The sequence below is a fragment of the Alosa sapidissima genome, chromosome 15, assembly GCF_018492685.1.
Source record: "Alosa sapidissima isolate fAloSap1 chromosome 15, fAloSap1.pri, whole genome shotgun sequence".
In the NCBI taxonomy this organism is placed as follows: domain Eukaryota; kingdom Metazoa; phylum Chordata; class Actinopteri; order Clupeiformes; family Clupeidae; genus Alosa; species Alosa sapidissima.
The window spans coordinates 33,480,078-33,502,329 of NC_055971.1; the positions used below are offsets into that span (position 1 = coordinate 33,480,078).

Sequence of the window (22,252 nt, forward strand, 5' to 3'; positions counted from 1 at the left end):
AAACAAACCAATTGACATTTGAACAATAAACTGAAATCATATGGCTATATAAGGTACAACTAAACAATACTTGACATCCCAAGTCAACCAACATCACCTAATCATCTCTCACATGGGACTCCAACACACCAAACCAACAAACAAAGACCTTAACTTTACACATGATGGCAGAGCTACTCTACAAACTGATAAACATGACAAAAGTCATAATGAGGGTCATTAAAGTGATGACTTACGTTAACTCAAAGACGCACACAGAGCAGGACACACTGGAGTGCTGGGTTGAGATGAACAAAAGAGTGAACTGAGGGCGAGCAAACAATTTATCCTGGTCTGAGCCCCTGCTCCGGAGCTACAGGGTTTCCCAGCAGGTAAACTGGGTGTGGTTAGGTGGCAGAGCCAAACAATCCTGCAATTTCTCCACAGCACTTTCACCTCAAGCCCTTCTTACACTGACAGACTTTGGAAAGATTTGCAAAGATTTGGAAAAGATTTTTGAAAGACTACAGTCTCAGACCCTCTCACATCTAAAGACAAGTAGTAGAGTTTTAAGTCACAGACTATGATTTTGCAATGACTAGGGTCTATCATGACTATCTTGCAGGGTCACTATTAACAAGACTGCAACACGATTCCTTTATATTATAACCCATTGTGCAATAGATAAACAGGAACTTAAAATTATAGCCTACTAAACTCAAAGTCGTATTTTCATGTTTCTGCAGCATTGTTTCATGTGTGACATCCTGTCAAGTGGAAGAGCCGACTAAATATGTATGAGAAATGACAAATATTATAAGAATAACAAATAATTATAGGCTACAGCTGTGTCGGAGTCAATAAGATAAACAGTCTATAATTATACAGTTATACTTGCCTTGCACTACAAGTCCATATTGACAAGTAGCTGTAATGTTATAGTGTGCTAACCTCCAGAACCCAACAGCAATCTATTCTAGTAAGCTAACCTCCACAACCCAACAGCATTCAAACACTAATGCTTCAAGTGGGATTTGAACTCTCAACCTAAGGATCACCAGTACAAGGCATTATCTCACTGAGCCACTGTCAATCCTACATGTTGGCCAGTCACATTCATGAAAATGTGTATTGGTAAACACACAACAAGAAAAACTCCAAGCATACATTTTTACAATAAAATGAAGGGCTTTCCTAAAAGAGTACACCTGAAAAGTTTTTGAAATTCTGGGGCAATTAGACATTTGTAGAGATGAACACTAATGGATGAAATATAAATATGATAGACGTAATGATGAAGGAAAAATAGTAAACAAAGAAGTTCCCCTAAATGTAATAGAGAGTCCCGGCATTCTGATTCTTGGCAACTAATGAGTGTGAATGTTGATTGGCTGATGTCATTCAGGTGCTGTTCAATGGTGTGAATCTTAAATGACCAATAGCATGTGCACATTGCTCCTAAAGCTGTAATAGGGATTTGAACTCTCACCCTAAGAAACACCAGTACAAGGCATTATCCCACTGAGCCACTGACAGTGATACACATTGGGCAGTCACTTTCACATGGTGAAAATGTGTGTTGATAAACACACAAGAAAAACTCCAAGCATGCATTTGACAATAAAATTAAGGGCTTTATAAAAAAAAAAGAGTACAGATCTGAAAATGTGCACTGTTAATGGTATCCACCTAATGATGGTTGTATGGTTGTTATCCAAGAAAAAAAAATACTCGTATAGAAATAGGATAAATGGGCTGAGTGGTCGAACTATATTGGCCTATATCTCTGAAATGGAACAACATATCCATTTTCTTTTGATAACTTTTGTGAGGCTTTGTCTAAACATTGTCTGTGAGAATTTTGGTGAAGATTTGATAATTTTTGAAGCTTGTGAAACTTTTATGATGTTTAGCTTTTCTCTGAAATTGGGGCAAAAGTAAACATTTTTAGAGCATAAGACCAGGGTGAAAAAGATGCATGCATATTTTAATCCTTCAGCTAAAGTGTTATCTGGCAAAACTCTATCGGCTTTATTTCCGATCTGTAGGTCTTCACGTCAAGGATGTCCTTTGAGCCCTGCTCTATTTGTCCTCTCACTGAAGTCATTTGCTCAGGCTATTCGCCAGTCTGCTATGCATTCATAATACTCAACATCACCTGTCACTGTACGCAGATGATGTGCTATTGTTTTTGGAAAACCCCGCTCAATCTGTACCCCACCTTCTGTTTATCGGTGAGGAATTTGGTAAATTATCAGGATTTAAAATTAACTGGTCTAAATCAGCACTCCTTCATCTTAACATTCATGCCAAAAAATCATCCCTATTTGTTTTATATCTGGGAATTGAAATCTTCCCCACTCTTAATCAGATTATTAAGCACAATTATTCAGGTACCTTATCCAATGTTTTGAAGAATATGGACAGGTGGATTGTCTTGCCCATGTCTATTCAAGCCTGTATCTCTATTACTAAAATTAACATTTTGCCGGGGATAAATTTTGTTAGTTCTGTGCTTCCTCTCCCCCCTCCATCTGACTACTGGAGTAAGCTTCAGTCTGGAGTCTCTCGGTTTATATGGAAGGGTAAACGGCCACGCCTAAAAATGTCTATTTTACAAAGGAGGAGAGAGGATGATGGTCTTTCTGTCCCTAATTAAAAATGGTATTTTTGGTAATTGGTACTCAGGCCCTTGCTTTCTTGGTTTGATCCACACTCCTCAGTCTCTTGGCATACTTTAGAAAGCAATTTCGTAAAACCTTGGCCTCTCCAGGATGTGCTTTTTGCCCACATCTCTAGGGGTTTAGCCCCATCATCTCCCATCTTATACGAACATGGAGAGCGGTTGAATCTCATCGCCATCTCTCATTTAAGTGGCACATTTCTTCTCCAATATTTAATAACAAAGCTCTATTGATTGGCGGGAGGCCTATATCAGCTCTGCGATGGGAGCAAAGGGGTGTCCGTCACCTAAAAGATATTTTTAATAATCATGGTCTACTTTCTTTTTCTGATATCCAATCTGCCAGGTTCTTCCTTTTTCTTTTATTTACAGCGAAGACCAGCACTCAAGGCATATGGTGTTCCCTGGCAGGGCCCTTTATATCCCTTTATATGGTGTTCCCTGGCAGGGCCCTTTATATGGTGTTCCCTGGCAGGGCCCTTTATATCCCTTTATATGGTGTTCCCTGGCAGGGCCCTTTATATGGTGTTCCCTGGCAGGGCCCTTTATCCACTCACCCACTTCGACATTTATTTACGGTACAAACTTCAAATAAGGGCATGGTGTCCAAACTCTATGAGTTTATGATGGTTCCCCAATGCTTTGGGCTTCCCGTTGAAAGGATCTGGGAGCGGGACTGCCCTGAGTTTGACGAAGAATTTGATTGGCATGATGTGTGGTCAGATATCCCTCAAGTATCACGCAATCCAGACCATCAACAAATTCATTTCAATTTTATTCATAGGACATATCTTACACCAGTTAAACTTCACCATATGAATATCATTAGTGACTCATCTTGTAAGCTCTGTTCTTTGAAAGCTCAGGGCACATATGATGTGGGACTGTCCACCGGTCAGTGGATTCTGGAGCAATGTTAAATCCAAATTGTCTGACTTTGTTCAGGAAAGAATTCCTGTGTCTGTGTGTGCATTGATTTTAAATGACTTGTCAAATTCTAATCTCTCGAAACTGAGTAAGCGCGCTGTTTTTGCTGGACTGACAGCAGCCAAGAAAATTATTGTAACCTATTGGAAGCCACCTCATACTCTTTCTGTTAAGGCCTGGATCCTTTCCTTTCTGGATGTTGTATGTCTGGAGCTTTCAACGACCCGAATTAACGGTGCTTCAGATAAGACATTAGATTTTTGGCACAATATCTCTGAATCTTTGAAAGATATGCTTTAAGCTATCCAGCCTTTTCCACACTAGTCTGCTATGTTGTTTAGTTCCCTCTGTTTTGTCTATGTCTCCGTCTGTATGTTTATGTTTTTTAATGTTGTGTCTTTTGTGTACGGTTGTTTTTTCTGGTTGTTTTATGCTTTGTTCATTGTTGTCACTGTTATTACAGTATGTGGTATGCTAGAACAGATCCTTTTGACTTTTTGTATGTATTATGCCACATGCCATGCTCATTGAATTGAAATAAAATAAAAATTTGATCGCAAAAAAAAGATTTGATCCAATCCGATAGCCGAAATCCGGTAACTGAAATCAAATAACCGAAATCTAATCACGTTTCTTTTGAACAATTGGCACAAACAATCAAAGCATATGTAGCCTAAACTGAAAAGCTGTGCTACCTCATGTTCATTTTGCTCGGATCCCGTTAATCACCGCTTGCGGTTATATTTGTTTCATTGTTTGTTTGACGACAGCATAACACTGTACACACTCACATACTGTACACACTCACACTCACATACTGTACACACTCACATACTGCAAACCTGCCAACCTGTACGCATTTTAAGTAGCAACCACAAATTTTCTCATCAAAATACGTCGCTACGATTTTTTACTTAAAACTACGCAAAACGAGCAGACATCCAACTTGACAGGCAAAGCATAGTGGCCTCTCTTTATGTTATTTTTTCTTCAGCCAACGGTGGGCTAAATGAAAGACTTGATGAGGTGAGTTTAACAAGTGTTCACTCGCAAATTCACATTCCCCTAGCTGCCATTTTGCTGTGAAACTATAAAATATTCCACTGAGTGCGATTGTAAATTCACCTAGGGTCCTAGGCCTAATAGTTTGACTATGTCTTAGAAAGTTATTAGGCCTACTTGTTCACAAGTTGTTTCAGTTAGCATATTTTCAATGTGTCGCTGATGGTTAAAGTTTTCATAACTAAGGCGCTAATGGAGCCATTAAAACGAGTCTGAAAGTGGACCAAGGCGAAATATTTTGAGCTGCTCATTAATGAGTGTTCAATTAGTTTTTTTCTTTGGAGCATATGGATTCTTCTTCTTGATTATTAGCGTGAAAACAAGTGAGAACAAAAAATAGGCTTACAGAGATCGCGCACCTATCACTGTAGTTGGGATAATGTAGGCCTACTGTAATCATTGCAGCCTCACAGATGGGAGAAAGACACCGCGATCTGAAAGAAACTTGAGTGCACGTGAAAGTGACAAATTTTCCTACAATAACCTACAAATAAAACATGTAGGTTATTGTGAGTACTGTAAAGGGATAGACTACACACTGACAACAGCAGATGTCCATAAGCCTCTATCTACTGTAGCCTACATCCAGGTGAATTAGATATGTTAGCATACAAGGATACAAGGATACAAGGAAGTTTATTGTCACATGCATATAGTTACTGGAAGTAAGAAATGCAGTGAAATTATGTCTGGTGTCAGCCTATTTGTGCAAAGTGGGGGGGTTAAAAGGGCAGTAGAAGAGGGGTTTAGTAGATTAAGTGGCAAGGGCTGCATAAGAAAGGTGGGGGAGGATTGGGATTGGGGGGGGGGCACCAACAAGGAGCACCCAAGAGCAACAGGGGCAAGGAAAAACTCCCTTACCAAGGAAGAAACCTTGGGCAGATCCACGGCTCAAGGGGCTAACCCAACTGCCAGGGGTCTTGGTGTGTGTGTTGGGGGGATGACAGGGGAGATGGGATAGTGTGCTGTGTATGTGGGGAGAGGGCAGTGTGCAATATGTGTGTTGGAGAAGCTTCCTCATGAGACAATGTGCTGTGTATGGGGGGGGGGGCAGTGTGCTGTATGTTGGGGATGTGTGTTGGAGAAGCTTCCTGATGAAATAATGTGCTGTGTATGTAGGGGAGAGGGGGGGGGCAGTGCACTGCAAGTATGGTGAAGGGACTTACTATTGCAAGCAGAGTACTGTATGTAGGATGTATGTGAGTGATGAAGATGTGTGTGTGGGCGGGAGGGGAGTGTAGCAGTGACTGTGTGTGTAGTGTGCGTGTGGGTAGGAGGGGGCAGTGTGCTGTAAGTATGTAGAGGATGTGTGTTGGAGAAGATCCTGAAGACAATGTGCTGTGTATGTAGGGGGGGCGCAGTGTGCAGCAAGTATGTAGAGGAGAAATCAAAAATAATAAATAAAAAGTTCTATGGAGATGTGCAAAAGTTGGAGAAAGTCAGATATATGTGTGTGTGTGTGTTTTGTGTTTTGACGTGTGATGAAATAAGAAAATAATAAAAGGTCTATAGCATAGGGTGAGGGATGTAAAAGTGCTAAAAGTCTTGTAGGTGTGTGTGTGGGGGGGGGGGGGGGGTCATGAGTGCTGAGGAGTGAATGAGTCAGTATAGTGTGAGTTCAGAGTTGGGAAATGTTTGAGAGTGCTGAAGAGTGAATGTGTGCAAAGTCAGTATAGTGTGAGTTCAGAGTTGGGAAATGTTTGAGAGTGCTGAGGAGTGAATGTGTGCAAAGTCAGTATAGTGTGAGTTCAGAGTTCGGATGGCCTGGGGATAAAAACTTCTCCTGAGTCTCTCAGTTCTGGCTTTGTGACTACATAGGCGTCTTCTTGATTTCAGCGGTAGGAATAATCCATTGTTAGGATGAGAAGAGTCCTTCAGAATCTTTTGGGCTCTTAAGAGTACTCTTCTGGAATAGATATCTTGTAGAGCAGGGAGTTGAGTTCTTATAGTACGTTCAGCTGAGCGCACTACTCTCTGCAGAGTACTACAATTTCTAACTGTGGAGTTCCCATACCAGGTGATGATGCTACCAGTTAGAACACTCTCAACCGCTGAAGTGTAGAAGGCCTTCATGATGGATGTAGAAACTTTGAATTTCCTTAGCTGACGAAGGAAGTAGAGTCGTTGTCTGGACTTCTTCAGAACATATTGAGTGTTAACAGTCCATGTTAGGTCTTCAGTAATGTGGACACCAAGGTATTTAAAACTTGTGACTCTCTCTACAGGTTGCCCGCTGATCATTAGTGGGGTGTAACTGTAGTTCTGCTGCTGCCTTCTGTAATCCACTACCATTTCCTTGGTTTTATTGATATTCAGTGTCAAGCTGTTAGATTGACACCACTGTGCCACCTCATCAACCTGATCCAAGTAGAGCTGTTCATTGTTGTTACTAATCAGGCCCAAGATCACTGTGTCATCTGCAAACTTGATGATGGAGGTATGACTACTGTTGGCTTTGCAGTCATGTGTGTAGATGTTGTACAGCAGTGGACTCAAAACACAGCCTTGGGGAGCACCAGTGCTGATGGTTAATGAGTCAGATGTCAGACCCCCCACTCTAACCACTTGTGAACGGTTGGTGAGGAAGTCAAATATCCAGTGACACAGGGTGGTGTTCAGTCCTAAGGCCTTCATCTTTGTGACCAAGGTGAGAGGTACTATCGTGTTGAATGCTGAACTAAAGTCAATGAACAGCATCCTCACATAATTCCCATTCCCCTCCTCCAGGTGAGTTAAGGTGGTGTGCATGAGGTTTGAGATGGCATCCTCTGTAGACCTGTTGGCTCTGTAAGCAAATTGGAGGGGGTCGAAGGAGGCAGGGAGGGATGAGCAGATAATGTTTTTCACAAGCTTCTCAAAACACTTCATCACTGTAGACGTCAGGGCTACTGGGCGGTAGTCATAACATGGGCACTAGATGTACATGTATTTTTTTACAAAATAAATCTTTAATAATAATGGATTGAAAAGAGGTATAATACCAGGCATGATCGAATAGGGCCCACATAAAAGAAAATGGACAATACCCACATCAGTGCCTATCAACACAAGTGGTTTTCATAGGTCAGGATTATTAGGCTCTAAAACAGATTGTCAACATTACTGTATAGAGCTACTGTAAAAGATTCAGTTTGCACTTTCACAAACACACTGGATCCCATTTAGATAGATATTTAACATTAAAGATGGGTCCAAAACGTGTCTTGTGAGTATGGCTATGTCTGTGTGTGTGTATAGTGTGTGTGTGCGTGTATGTGTGTCTTGCGAGTATGGCTATGTCTGTTTTTGGCTGCATGCATGAAGGCCGACGTGAGCATACTGTACACACTCACATACTGTACACACTCACATACTGTACACACTCATTTATGCATTTTATTTGAAACCTTCACTAGTTCTCTGCTGTATACTTTGTATAGTCGAACGGTGTGTATCCCTTATGTACTTTATTTGACACCTTCACTAGTTCTCTGCTGTATACTTTGTATAGTCGAACGGTGTGTCGTCATTATCCCTTAAATATCCCTTATGTACTTTATTTGACACCTTCACTAGTTCTCTGCGGTCTCCACACAACACAAACAGCAAAAGTGGTGGCGTCTCACTCACCATACTGGCACATGGAGAAATGACCATCATCACATGCCTTTGGAATCCACTTTCCATGAGTGGAAGAGTAGTAGACGCACCCAGATGCTGTTTCACCATGTGCTTCAGTAATCCAGTTATAAAACCCGTTAACCCATCTCCAGGCTTTGCTTGGGTCCTGGCGGTGAAGTCCGATCCATACCCTCTCTGTGGCGCCCCCCAGTGCCTGTAGGGCGTTCTGCAGGTGCTCTCTGGACTGGATGACGGCGAGGTCAGAGTGGTTCAGACTGCAGCGACGCTGAGCCTCCGTCCAGTTAACAGACTGCTGCACCAGGGTGTAGGTCCTACTGGGGGAAATGACTACACACACACACACACATATGTATTATACGCTGAGCCTCCGTCCAGCTAACAGACTCCTGCACCAGGGTGTAGGTCTTACTGGGAGAAATGGCTACACACACACACACACCACACACACATATTATACGCTGAGCCTCCTCCCAGCTAACTGACTCCTGCACCAGGGTGTAGGTCCTACTGGGGGAAACACACACACACACACACACACACACATGTATTATATAGGGAAGGGGAGATGGTGAGTTCTTGGATTTGTTGTGACATATCATCTATAATGATGCTGCTATGGGAAATATGATCCCTGTAATAGGCTATTTGCTCCTAGTTCCTCCATCATAGTGGCTGGTCTGGTCTGCTTCACCTCACTCTTCACATACAGTGCCTCCACTACCACCATTAGCATCACACACTGTGTGTAGGGCACCAAGGGGCAGAGGGGGCACCACATAGTAGCTGTATTGCAAACTGCTTTTTACTTAGAGAATGTTTACAAATGCACCAACAGCATGTTACATAAGGATGATACCTTTTGGTATCTCTTTTAATCTCCATTATGCAGCAGATCTAACTTGAACGTTATACTCCATTTAATTGGGAACACATCTGAGTGCGCACGAGAGGGAGAGAGAGAGAGGCAGGTTTGAGCTGGCTTGTCGTTATTGATAATTCATATCTCCTTTTTAATATAGACCCTTTCAAGAGAGTTCCATTATCAGCATCATAGTTGGCCCCACAAGGCTTCCGTTTCAACATTCCATATGTTATCTTAATGCAGAGGAAGTAGATTGGGACCCAAATAGAACGTTCAAGCATTGTTTTTGTTTTTATTGTTGAAAGGGTCTATAAAAAACTATGAAGGCAACAAAGACGAGGCCAGAGGAGATTGTGGAGTGATCCAGTTCCCTCTACTGACCCGTTATAAACTGAGAGCCATAGCCAGGGCACTTTGCCATAGGCTGCACTCACTGTGATTTGGAAAATGGACAAAACTATGAAGAGCGGTATTTGCCTTTGTGTGACGGAACTGGCGAGTCTTGGAATTCTTCAAGAGTTTGAAAAATTTGTCAATAGTCTTAAAAGTTTGTTTCCCTTAAGCTAAGCATTTACATTGAAATGCATTCCACTCAGATAGTTACAGTACCATCAAGAATTATTGGCTTATAAGAATAAGGTGACTAAAAACCGGTATAAAAAACAATCTGTTGATAATTTATTGTAATCTCACAATGATAAGAATTAGGAAACATCCAACCTTGAAGCGAAGCAAATTTATTTTGAGAAAAAGAAAAATCTCATAAAGAATTTAAATATTTTTTAACTAAAACACGTTGCTCACAATTATTGGCACCCCTGAAAAACCGTATATACAAAACCTAACAGAAGCATTTTCCTATCTAATTTCAATTTATTTAAGTTAATCAGAGTGTCTGTGAACTTTCAGAAGTAGTTCATGACTTTCTTTTGAAAATAAAGTCACACAGAGGCTAAATCCTCTAGTCATTTTATCAACATTGTTGTGAATTTAGAATTATTTTCCAATTAGGTCCTGACCTTATATTATTTTACAGTCTGTACTATGGATGGACCTTTGTGTAAACCCCTAGTTTGAAATTACAGGAAGTAGAATTGTGTGTGTTGTTTCCGCAAATCTTTAAGTTCCTGTGTGAATGTATTCTGCGTGAGATTCGTAGTAAAGACGTTTTTTCACTATAAGATCATTACAAACATAGGAAAGACAAGAGAATACACTACATTTAAATACAAAGAAAGTGTGTTGACAGAGTTGACAAGTCAGAGAATGTCTATGACAACTAGGTACTTTGTTGAAAATGCCTATATTTACAGTTAAAACAATGATTAAAAGGTTCTAATTATCTGGAAATGAGACACACATGCTTGGACAATGGACCCATGGTTATCTTGCCCCCAGTACAGTATGGAGGATGGTAAGATAAAAAAAAAAATCCATAAGAACCACTGTCGGAGAGTTACAGACAATAGTATCATCTTGGGGTCACCAAGTCCCCCAAAAAATCTTCAAAAGTGACCTCACTGCTAATAGATTATTTAAAGGGCATGCCAGGTATATATAAGTATATATACTTTTTTGATCCCGTGAGGGAAATTTGGTCTCTGGATTTAACCCAATCAGTGAATTAGTGAAACACAAACAGCACACAGTGAACACACAGTGAGGTGAAGCACACACTAATCCCGGCGCAGTGAGCTGCCTGCTACAACGGTTAGGTGCCTTGCTCAAGGGCACTTCAGCTGCGGCCCACTGGTCGGGGCTCGAACCGGCAACCCTCCGGTTACAAGTCCAGAGTGCTAACCAGTGGGCCACGGCTGCCCTAGGTAAAAGCCTGTCCAGTCATTTAATTACCAATGTAAACGGCAGGAGTTACTGAATGGTACAGTGATGTTGTCTGGAAGTGTGGTCTATTGTCAGATGAAATGAAAATTGCGTTCTTTGCCTAGAAACACTTTAGGTGTGTTTGGCGTACATAGAAGAATGTAGGAACCTAATTAAGCCTTGGGAACCTAATTACATGTAAGGTGCATGGTATCATGAACACCTAGAAAGACCTGAACATTTTCAAAGGAAACCTGTCAAAGGAAAACTGGAGTGCATCACTTCAATATCTGACAAAAGGACCCTAAACAAACTGATCAACATCTTGGACAATGAATGTCATCCGCTCTACAGCACTATCAAAAACCAAAAGAGCTTGATCAGCTGGAGACTTCGCTCACTGCCATGCACAACTGAAAGGCTGAGGAAGTAATTTGTTCCTAGGGCCATTGAACTGTACAATGCCTCACTAAAGGGAAGAGGAGAGATAGACTTCTCTGCTTAGTCTGTCTGCCTCTCCACCCTCTCCATGTCCATGTTTTTTGAGTACTGACTGCCCACTACTGCTTACTACTTTTTTTACTACTGTTTTACTAATGTACACAGCCTAATGTTTTCACTACTGTTTTACTGCTACACTGTTTTTCATGCTATATTAGCACACATGATGAAAGGCTGCGGTCAGGCTTCTGCTACAATACTGAATGAATGAATGGCCATAACCCTATTACCTCAACCTGTTCTTGCACTGAAATAGTTTTTTTATTTTACCTTGTCTACATTATACTTTACTCTCCTATTTGACCATATTATTTATGCTGGTCTCTAGACCTTACTCTTGCACTGTTGCACTGTTGGACTAATGTTAGACTACTTTTTGCACCTTCACCATGAAACTCACTCTCTTGAGCACCTTGCCAGGCACACATAACTAAGGACTATGGTTGGACTACTGTTTGCACCTTCACCATGACACTCACTCCCTTTAGCACCTCACCAGTCCCGGCCCTGTCACTACAAGCAAATATTGTTTGCTGAACACAAAATCAAGCTTCGGACATTGCCATTTCAGTCCCCTGATCTAAACAGTGGGATGAGTCAAAGAGGAGAATGCACAAGTGTGGACCTAGGAATCTGGACGATCTGGGGAGATTTTGTAAAGACGAACAGTCTTAAATCCCTTGCTTTGTTTTCTCCAACTTTATGGGGTGTCATAGGAGAATATTACAAGCTGTTTTATTGCCAAAGGGAGGCTTAAGAAGGTATTACAAGCAGGGGTGCCAATAATTGTGAGCGACGTGTTTTGTTAAAAATATTTATTTCTTCATGAGATTTTCCTTTTTCTTCACAAAATAAATTTTGCTTAAAATTTGCTTCCCTTCAAGGTTGGGTTTTTCCTTTTTTTTATTGTGAGATTACAATAAATCACCAACAGATTATTTTTTATGCCGGTCATCGTTAGCAGAGGTGCCAATAATTCTGGAGGGTACTGTAGGTGGCTACCAGGCTCATAATTCACTTTTATTGCAAACAGAAAATGTCTAGCTGGCATTATAACATTACATACTTCTATTTCCAAAGGAATGAAGGCTACCAACTTGATATTATGCATATTGGGTCATTCCATGTCAAATCACCTAGTGGCTGACAGGTCACCCTCTCCAAAAAAGTCTGGAAAAAAATCACAGGTATTTGTAGACCAAACCTATGCATAAATCTTAAATAGTATATCTATTAATATCTGTATCACTAATGGTTGCAAAACGTTGGGGGACGAATGTTGACATTTTCCCGTATTTTGGGTGAGAAACTCCCTTATTTTCAATGCTCAGTGTTGGCTATCAGAGAATGTTGGCAGCATACAGTAAAATATAGGCATTTATTTAATCATTTGCACAAGACTTATATTTTCTTTCTTTTTTTTATTAAGTTTTTCCAAACATATTAACAAGACCCCATAAACCTTACAAAACCCAACTAAGTGTAACAGCCATAAAACGTACAGTATACAAAGACTATTTGAGATTATTGAAATTATAGATAGAGCATGTGAACACAAACAACATGAAACAAATAAAGACAGTATTTGACAAGACACTACAGGGGACAGATTACAATGGGGGTGGAAGAGGAGAGTGTGTGTATATATGTGTGTGTGTGTGCATGAATAGCCATGAATAGCCATGTCCGTGCATGAAAGGCTGTGTGTGTGATGAATGTTTATGTTTTGAAATTAGGGCTGTCAAAAAAACAGATTAATTTTGATTTATTAATTTGAGAAAAAATAACTGATTAAAAAAAATAGTGCAGATTAATCGATTCCGTATGACTTTGACCCCGAGCCGTTCTAGTCAGTAAAAATTAGACTATAAAATGAAGGAGAGAGAAGAAAACGTGCTGCCTGGATCATTGATTGGAATTTACTTTTTAAAAACGGCCTGATGGTGTTCATAAAAAATAATGTGTTGAAAATAAAGTCCTCTGCAATGTCTGCAGCAAGGAATTTGCATATCACCGGAGTTCATCAACTCTATAGTCACACATCAATGCAAAGAAATAAGTGTTGACATTGAGGAGAGTGTTAATTTATTTCATTGTGTCCCCTCGGTTATATCTGTGGCCTGAAATGCCTTGTATGTGTTGTTCGCGAAGCACTTTTGATTTTTTTTCCTCAGCATATTAGTCCATATCATAGATTATTATAGATAGAATAGATTACTCATGACTACCCGACAAACACGGGACGTCCCCCGGACCTTATGCGGACATTCACGACGTCCCCGATTGGTCCCCAACGTCATGTTCTCTAGCGGTCGTTCCGTTGACGTTATTGACGTCCGGAGCAAGTTAAGTAAAGCAAGTTGAATAAAGTATCTATCTATCTATCTAACGTAGCAATTAGCTAGCTAATAAACTAGAAGCTAAGGGGTGGGCAAACTTTTTGGCTCAAGGGCCACATTGGGTTTTGAAAATTGGCCGGCGGGCCGCACCGCACCAACCCCCCCCCCCCCCCTCAGAGACACACACACATAAAATAATACATTTTTTATAGCCTATAATTAGTATCAATAGTGTTTGTTTTAAAATATTAATTGCTTAAAAATACTGCTAATTTGATGCTGTTTAACAATTGTATAAATTGTGCACTGTCGCTTTAAGATCAATTCACGTTTATTTCTCAATGATCTTCTGCCCGCTCCACTATATGCTGTATCTATGGCTGGGCCCTCTCACAGTTTATAAATGGTCAGTAGTGGGAACTACTGTTGCCTTCATGATTTCCTTTTAAAAGTTTCTTATAAAAAGGAGATATCAATTATCAACAATGACAAGCCAGCCGGAACCTGCCGCTCTCTCTCCCTCTCGTGAGCTAGAGCTCTGTTGTAGAATCTTTGCTGATAACCAAATGAAATGCTCGGCGGGCCGGATGAAAGTGCTTGGCGGGCCGGATCCGCAGTATGCCCACCCCTGAGCTGCTCATTAGCCTACCTTAGTCTATGGCAACATACAGTTTATGAAGTTGTGTGTCTATGAACAAAGTAGGTTCACTGCAGATATGTGAATTATGTAGCACATACTTTTGGAGTTTAACATGTATAACGTTACAAACTAGGGAATGGATTTGATCAAATTCATGTTAGCTGATGTGATACTTGGTGTAGCTTACAATGCACATTTCTTCAGATAACTGTATAGATACTTTATTGATCCCCAAGGGGAAATTCAAGATAACTGGTAGGCTAAACAAGCAATAACTTTCCAAGGCATCAGTAGGCTAGGCTATTATTCACAAATGTATCGAGAGCAAATGTAACAGATATAAGAAAATGTGTAAGTCTTTTTTTGTTTTCAATTGTGTTTGGTTCAGGTCAATATGTTTTATTTCTCCAAAATCCTTGTTCTGCCTTGTATAAAATTAGCTTTGGTATTGGGAGTTATATTATTTTGTGTAACAGCGCCCTCTGTGGGAAGAGTGTATTGAGTGAATGACATTGCGTTTTCTCGTTAGTCTGTTTACCATTGACTGAGGGGAGGTACGTATTATATGAGATGTGATCATTAAGACAGAATTAATGTGTTTTACCGTCAGCTCAAGCACAGGTTATGATTTCTTCATGTATATTATTGCAAGGGCATATGGGATGAGTGGTTTTGTGTTCCTTAATGTATATCCGAAGTGAATAATGAGATGTTTGAAATAGCTAACTAGCTAACCACATTGTTTTATGCGTGTGTGTGTCGTTAGCTTTCACCATTTTGTCTTCATGCAGGATAGCCTATATGCTTCAGCTTTTCTCTTCTTTGTATAGGCTACTGTTTATATGTATGGAGAAAAACCACATCCGTGCTCTTGTTTGATTTCTTCAGGTATGTACTCCCATTACCATGTTTAGCAAATGTGATGTTCATTTACATGTATTATGTTAGAAGATCTGATAATTGTGGTTTAGTCCTGCATGTATTTATGTTGTAACCTGTGTGTGAATAGGTTAGATTTAAGATATATTTCCTAAGGAGAACATGCAATGTGATCGGAGAAAAAAACAGCCTAATGCGAACATTTATTTTCCATAGTAATTCTTTATTGTATTTTGTTTTATGCTTTTTGAATGAATGCAATTCAACGGTCAGTCTGTTTACCATTGACTGAGGGGAGGCTACTGTTTATATGTATGGAGAAAAACCACATCCGTGCTCTTGTTTGATTTCTTCAGAATAAAGTGCCTAAAGGAATGTCAGCATCCTATCATCAGTGCACCTGAACACAACGCAGTAGTCGGCGAGGTACAGACCGTGCCGGCTACACATAGGCCTGTGTCATTTTCGCAAAGGAATTAAGAAAGGCCAGCTGGGGAATGTGAATTTGAGAGTGACAAAACTCACTTTAGCAAATCTTTCAATTACTTGTGTGAGGGCAGAAGTAGAGTAGCCTAACACAGGGTTCCTACACATTTTCCATTTCAAAATTCCATACTCAAATTTTCAACGTTTTCGGTACATTTTTTTATTTTCTTTATTTTTAATGTATATTTCTTTGGGCTTTTATGCCTTTAATGCGACAGGATAGTGGAGAGTGACAGGAAGTGAGTGGGAGAGAGTCGGGGTGGGATCCGGAAAGGACCACGGGGCGGGAGTCGAACCCGGGTCGCCAGCGTACGGTGCAGGTGCCCCAGCCAGTTGCACCACGGATGGGGCCACGGTACATATTTCTGACCATATTCTAGACATTGTCAATGGAGCGTTCTACTAGCATTGTGAAGAGCTGTATAATAATGTTTATTATTAACTTGGTAGTCCTTGGATACTTTTCGTTGAACAGTGCTGTGTTGGAAGGTGCACTCACATTTTTAGTTCTCTGTAGATACAGCATAGCCTACATATGTTGGAGACTATTGCACTGCTGGCAGAGGCCTCATAAATCACCATAAACAATATTATTTGTTTGCAATAACAGTTTATCAGATAATGCAGTATCCATGTCTTGGTATCTTTTACAAAATCAAAAAAGTCTACCAGTGTTTTAGCCGAAAATAGCAGAGCTACGCAAACATACCAGTGCACAATGGTGTAGGGCACTTGCATAGAACAGGGGTTCTCAATTTGGTTTTGGTACCAGGGTCCCCTTGTCCCCTTGTGGGAGAATTTTCTGAGGACCCACATTCAATTGTATCTTGATAATGTGGACTGACAGTTAAGCTACACAACAGGGAATGGTTCATTATGACCTGAGTGAAGAGAGTACTGTAGATGCAATAGTCTGGAAACACAAATATTTCTATACCCTTGTATATACCCAAATATACCCTTGTTTCTTTTTTCCATACTTATCCAGACCTGGAAATTACTAAAATCAAATTCCATACTTTTCCAGGTTTTCCATACTGCGTAGGAACCCTGCTAACAGTGAGCACGCTGAGGTAGAGATCCACTTTAGCATGGGCTGTATGTTTATGAACCTACATTTTCATTTTTGAAGCCCTGAATCGTTCAATCTATTATATTGCTTCAGCATAGCCTGGGAAAAACCCAAACGTACTTCTGGCAAATTCGAGATTCGCTCTGAAAGTCCGTCTGGCCAGAGCCTGTTTATGGAGAGCCGGATCACTCCCTATTAACTCCATTGTACCTGCAATCTGTTGCAGTTCCGCTAGGGGCGATCACGAATAAGTGCAAAAACAATGGGGGTCTATGGAGCTAGACGGCTAGATTTGTCTCTTTCACCTGGATGTCGTTGAAAAATCGAAGTTTTGATTGTGGTTTCTGCAAGCTTAATATGGATTATACGTCAAAAGTTGAATGAACGAGTACTTACGTCCTTTAGATTTCTTACAGGTTGGGTCGTTGTTGCCCACAACACACTAGCTTTCTGCTAATGAATGACGTCACTGACGCATTTGAAAGGCTTTTTAGAACAAATAAGTGACTCAAAAAATATAATACTCAGCGGTGTGTATTTTCTCTGCCCCCTCTTTCGCATGCAACATTCAAATTTCTGGGCAAAAAATTATATCCCGAGAAAAGTGGATTTGAGGGGTACAGCTCCATAGACCTCCATTCATTCTGCACTTATTCGTGAGCGCACTCATGTGGAACCAGAAAAGGAACTGCAACCAGTTCAGAAACCGGAAGTTTCCCGAGAGTGGCGGTTCTCCCCTTATTAGACATTCTCTGGTCTGGCCAAGAACCCATTCTAGCCCATTTCCAATTTTCCTAGATCTAGGCACCAATCAGAACCCTTGAGGCGGGCTTTACACAATGACGATAGAGCACCCTGTTGAAGAAGCCGGGGTTTAAAAAAAAAAAAACATCAACAATGGCTGCTGCCGCTTGAAGCTGCTATCACGTTGGTTAAAGACAGGGAGTTAGAAGTTTCGCAACTGCTTCCTTATGTTGGAATATGCAACATTGTACAAGGGATACCTACTGTATGTGATATCTGCAACAGCGGTAGGCTACTTAAAACGGTTTGATATTCTGTTCATTTATAGGCCTACAGTAGCTGGACACGTAGCTGACAGAAAACACATAGCACACCAATTTAAAAGTAGGCTATGCGAGCATAACTCGAATGCTCAAAAACAAAATAGGCCTAGGCTAACATAAGCATTGCAACATTGAGAGTTTTTATGGAAAGAAAATTATTTACAGACCACTATCTGCATTAAGCTACAAGGTGTTTGCCAGCATAATTGCTTTGAACGTTTCAGTCTCTCGTCCCCCATTCCTGCTTTATATGTCCCGGTCAGCCAGAAAGGATGAATGAAACAAAATGCTGGTTTGAATGTGAACGGTTTTGTTCAGAGCTGAAAATGCAATTGTGTTTGACAGAGGGCAGATGTAAATTGCTAGTGACAAAATATTAGCTTTCAGTGTGGCACGATGTCTTTGTAAGCCTACGTTTAATTAAAAAGTTGTTAATTCTTCCTGCTTCTCCCTACAACCAGACAGTGTTGCAAATTGTGTGTTTCCTGTCACTCTGTCTCTTTCGTTGCTCTGATTGGTTTTTGGCCTCTCCTATTGCGTCTGAGGCATTTTGATCGGCGTCCGTTTGGGAACGTCCTTTGGAATGCTGTGAATTAATCTTCCCCAGACCCACTCTCAGTTACTGAGAAGGGTTTGGTTTCAACCGGGCTAGCTTCAGCAGGCTATGCCTAACCTACAGTAGGCCCTATTTTGCGTAATGAAAGAGTATAAGTATAAGTATATAATTATATATACTCTTTTGATCCCATGAGGGAAATTTGGTCTCTGCATTTATCCCAATCCGTGAATTAGTAAACACACTCAGTACACAGTGAGGTGAAGCACACACTAATCCCGGCGCAGTGAGCTGCCTGCAACAACAGCGGCGCTCGGGGAGCAGTGAGGGGTTAGGTGCCTTGCTCAAGGGCACTTCAGCCGTGTCTACTGGTCAGGGTTCACTGGCAACCCTCCGGTTACAAGTCCGAAGCGCCAACCAGTAGGCCACGGCTGCCCCAAAGAGAGAAAGAGAGGGAGAAAGCCCGCCCTAACAAACAACTGCTTGGTAGGTCTGCAAAAATAGCACAAATCATTTTCTCTTACTATGTTTCGTCACTTTCTCTCTTTCTCACTCCTGCATGTAGGCTAATCGATTTTCCACAATAACAAATCGTACTAGCGTATTTTGATGTGAAAATGCATGCCAGATATGCAAAATGCATATAGGTTGGCAGGTCTGTTGCTGTCATAAGCTTAAAAGTTGTAATGAATAACTTTGATTAACGCCCCCCATTTGTACCTGAGCACCCCCCTCTCTGCTACCTCGTTCACACCGCCCCCCAACACTGTCAGAACGCCCCCTGGGGGGCGGGGGGGGGCACCACAAAGCAGTTCTGCTGTGGGCACCGAAATGGCCAGCAGCGGCCCTGTACCAATCAGAGGAGGCCTGTTTTGCATACTAGAACCCTTCAAATCGCCAATCTGTCCTTCAAGCTAGTTTTCAAGATATCTGGGGCTGTATTCACAAAGGGGGGAAAGCTAGCCTAGCTAACATTTTTTGTGCGATTTAGCACTGATACCGTGGATGCATATTTACAACCAGCCATCTGGGGCCGTATTCACAAAGCCTTTTATCTTACCACTAGGAGTACTCCTAAATCACACTAAAAGATTTTAGCTAGTTTTCTCTTAAAAGTTATTCACAAACCCTTTCAGACCTACTAAGGAAGGAAAGTAAGGGAAGGAAAGATGCCATCTCCTAACCTAAGAGTGAGTCTTCGTTGCTATGGATGATGCCATCTCCTAACCTAAGAGTGAGTCTTCGTTGCTATGGATGATGCCATCTCCTAACCTAAGAGTGAGTCTTCGTGGCTATGGATGATGCCATCTCCTAACCTAAGAGTGAGTCTTCGTTGCTATGGATGATGCCATCTCCTAACCTAAGAGTGAGTCTTCGTTGCTATGGATGATGCCATCTCCTAACCTAAGAGTGAGTCTTCGTTGCTATGGATGATGCCATCTCCTAACCTAAGAGTGAGTCTTCGTTGCTATGGATGATGCCATCTCCTAACCTAAGAGTGAGTCTTCGTTGCTATGGATGATGCCATCTCCTAACCTAGGAGTGAGTCTTCGTTGCTATGGATGATGCCATCTCCTAACCTAAGAGTGAGTCTTCGTTGCTATGGATGATGCCATCTCCTAACCTAAGAGTGAGTCTTCGTTGCTATGGATGATGCCATCTCCTAACCTAGGAGTGAGTCTTCGTTGCTATGGATGATGCCATCTCCTAACCTAGGAGTGAGTCTTCGTGGCTATGGATGATGCCATCTCCTAACCTAAGAGTGAGTCTTCGTTGCTATGGATGATGCCATCTCCTAACCTAAGAGTGAGTCTTCGTTGCTATGAATGATGCCATCTCCTAACCTAAGAGTGAGTCTTCGTTGCTATGGATGATGCCATCTCCTAACCTAAGAGTGAGTCTTCGTTGCTATGGATGATGCCATCTCCTAACCTAAGAGTGAGTCTTCGTTGCTATGGATGATGTCATTACTGATGCACAAGCTTGACTGAAGTGACCACCTTGATTGGCTGATGATTGTAACGCGGGAATGATTCCAAACACCTCCCCTACGATGATGAGTGACAGGTGACAGGTCTGAGAATGCCTGCGCTACACAAGTAGTGCGAAGGACGGAAGATGATGAATAACTGAATAAAAAGGCAAAACAAATAGCATACTTACCTGTACCAGGACAGTTCCTCAGGGAGAACCCTGATGTTCCTATTGAAGCGTTAACAGAGAAGTGCTGGGCGGAGTCTCTGGTCATTAGAGTGCAGTTACTGTGGACAGAAGGCAACAGTCAATATCATCACAGCATAACATGTGTCAGTCAATACCATCACAGCATAACATGTGTCAGTCATTAGCATCACAACATAATGTGTGTCAGTCATTAGCATCACAACATAACGTGTCTCGGGGTATCGTGTACCCAGCGCAAGGTGGCGCAAAGCTTATTCTTACACTCATTAAAGCCAGGAATTTTTCGCCAGGCGCTCCACTTTTATTAAACCATGCGTCCAGGGTGTGGCAATTAGAGACATAAGGTGTCGTCTGGTTCATGGTCCAAAAATTGCTATCTTACACCCTATAAAAACTATTACGCCACTGACCAAGAAAAACCAGGGGCCGTATTCACAAAGCCTTTCAGAGCTACTCCTTGTAAGGAAAAATGCCAACTCCTAAACTAAGAGTGAGTCAATTCAATTCAATTCATTGTGCTTTATTGGCATGACTGTTAGTTACAATATTGCCAGAGCAAAAAACATGAAATAATGAAAACAGGAGACAATACAGGGCTTAAATTTCACTGCGGGATTGCGGGTATTGCGCATAATTTGTTCAGGTCCCGCAACTCTAGCCATCATAATGCGAGAAATTCCCGCATACACTTTTACAGCCTGTCTGATGACGTTAATATAGCCTAATCATTAAGTGGCGTGAATGCGGTGCTATTGACCGGACTGATCAACTACCGAGTTGAATTGAACATAGCCTCATGCAGACGCACACACACATGGAGAGAGAGAGAGAGAGAGAACCACTTTGCGCTTACGCAAATAGGCTACGCTACCATGGCAAACTTTTACATCTGGAAAGAGCTCCTTGGTAACTATCCTGCTAGCTCAGTCAGGTCACGTCAACACTTGATCCCAGAAAGATTGTCTTCGACATGTTAGTTTTTTCAACATTTATTGTATCTAATGACATAGAAAACATAATGATTTGCATACACATACCGCACTGTGCACAACTTTTATTCACTAGCGACTATAGCCTAAAACCGTCAGGTTGAAGGGGGGCTAATTACTCCATAGAATTAATGTCACGTATTTTCTTAAAGTGACAGGCACTCAATTACACCTACTCATCAGCAATGTGCACTCAATTGGACCTACACACCACATTAAAGATATGCCTAAGTGTTATAGGTTAAACGTCAATATGAGGCATTCAAATTACTAAATATGTTTAGCTACTAGTAATTACTAGTAAAATGCTATACTTTAAAAAAATGCATTATTAAATAAATACACTCTATATGAATTCAAAAATATATGATAGAAACATATCACATAAGCTATCATTTTCAGTGTGTGTTTGTGTGTGTGGAGAGAGTCAAGCAGAATCTAGGATGTCCACTGTTGTGAATGATCCCACTACAGTATATATTACTGATGACGTCAGGGTGGTGGGGGCCCCAAAATCAAACACTTTTTTAAAAAAAGTATCGAAGTATTGAAATCGCATTTCTTGACTTGGTATCAGAATCGAC

General features: G+C 41.1%; 1 protein-coding gene across 4 annotated transcripts in view; it reads right to left on the reverse strand.

The window, feature by feature from the left end:
- LOC121684380 overlaps window positions 1-22,252 on the reverse strand; it is a 69,518-nt gene that overhangs the window by 16,728 nt on the left and 30,538 nt on the right. For all 4 annotated transcript variants that reach the window (XM_042064389.1, XM_042064388.1, XM_042064386.1 and 1 more), the window contains 2 exons: window positions 20,659-20,756; window positions 8,261-8,599 (listed from right to left, as the gene is read on the reverse strand). In XM_042064389.1, the coding sequence (XP_041920323.1) occupies window positions 8,261-8,599; window positions 20,659-20,756 (437 nt within the window). The remainder of the gene's footprint in view (window positions 1-8,260; window positions 8,600-20,658; window positions 20,757-22,252) is intronic.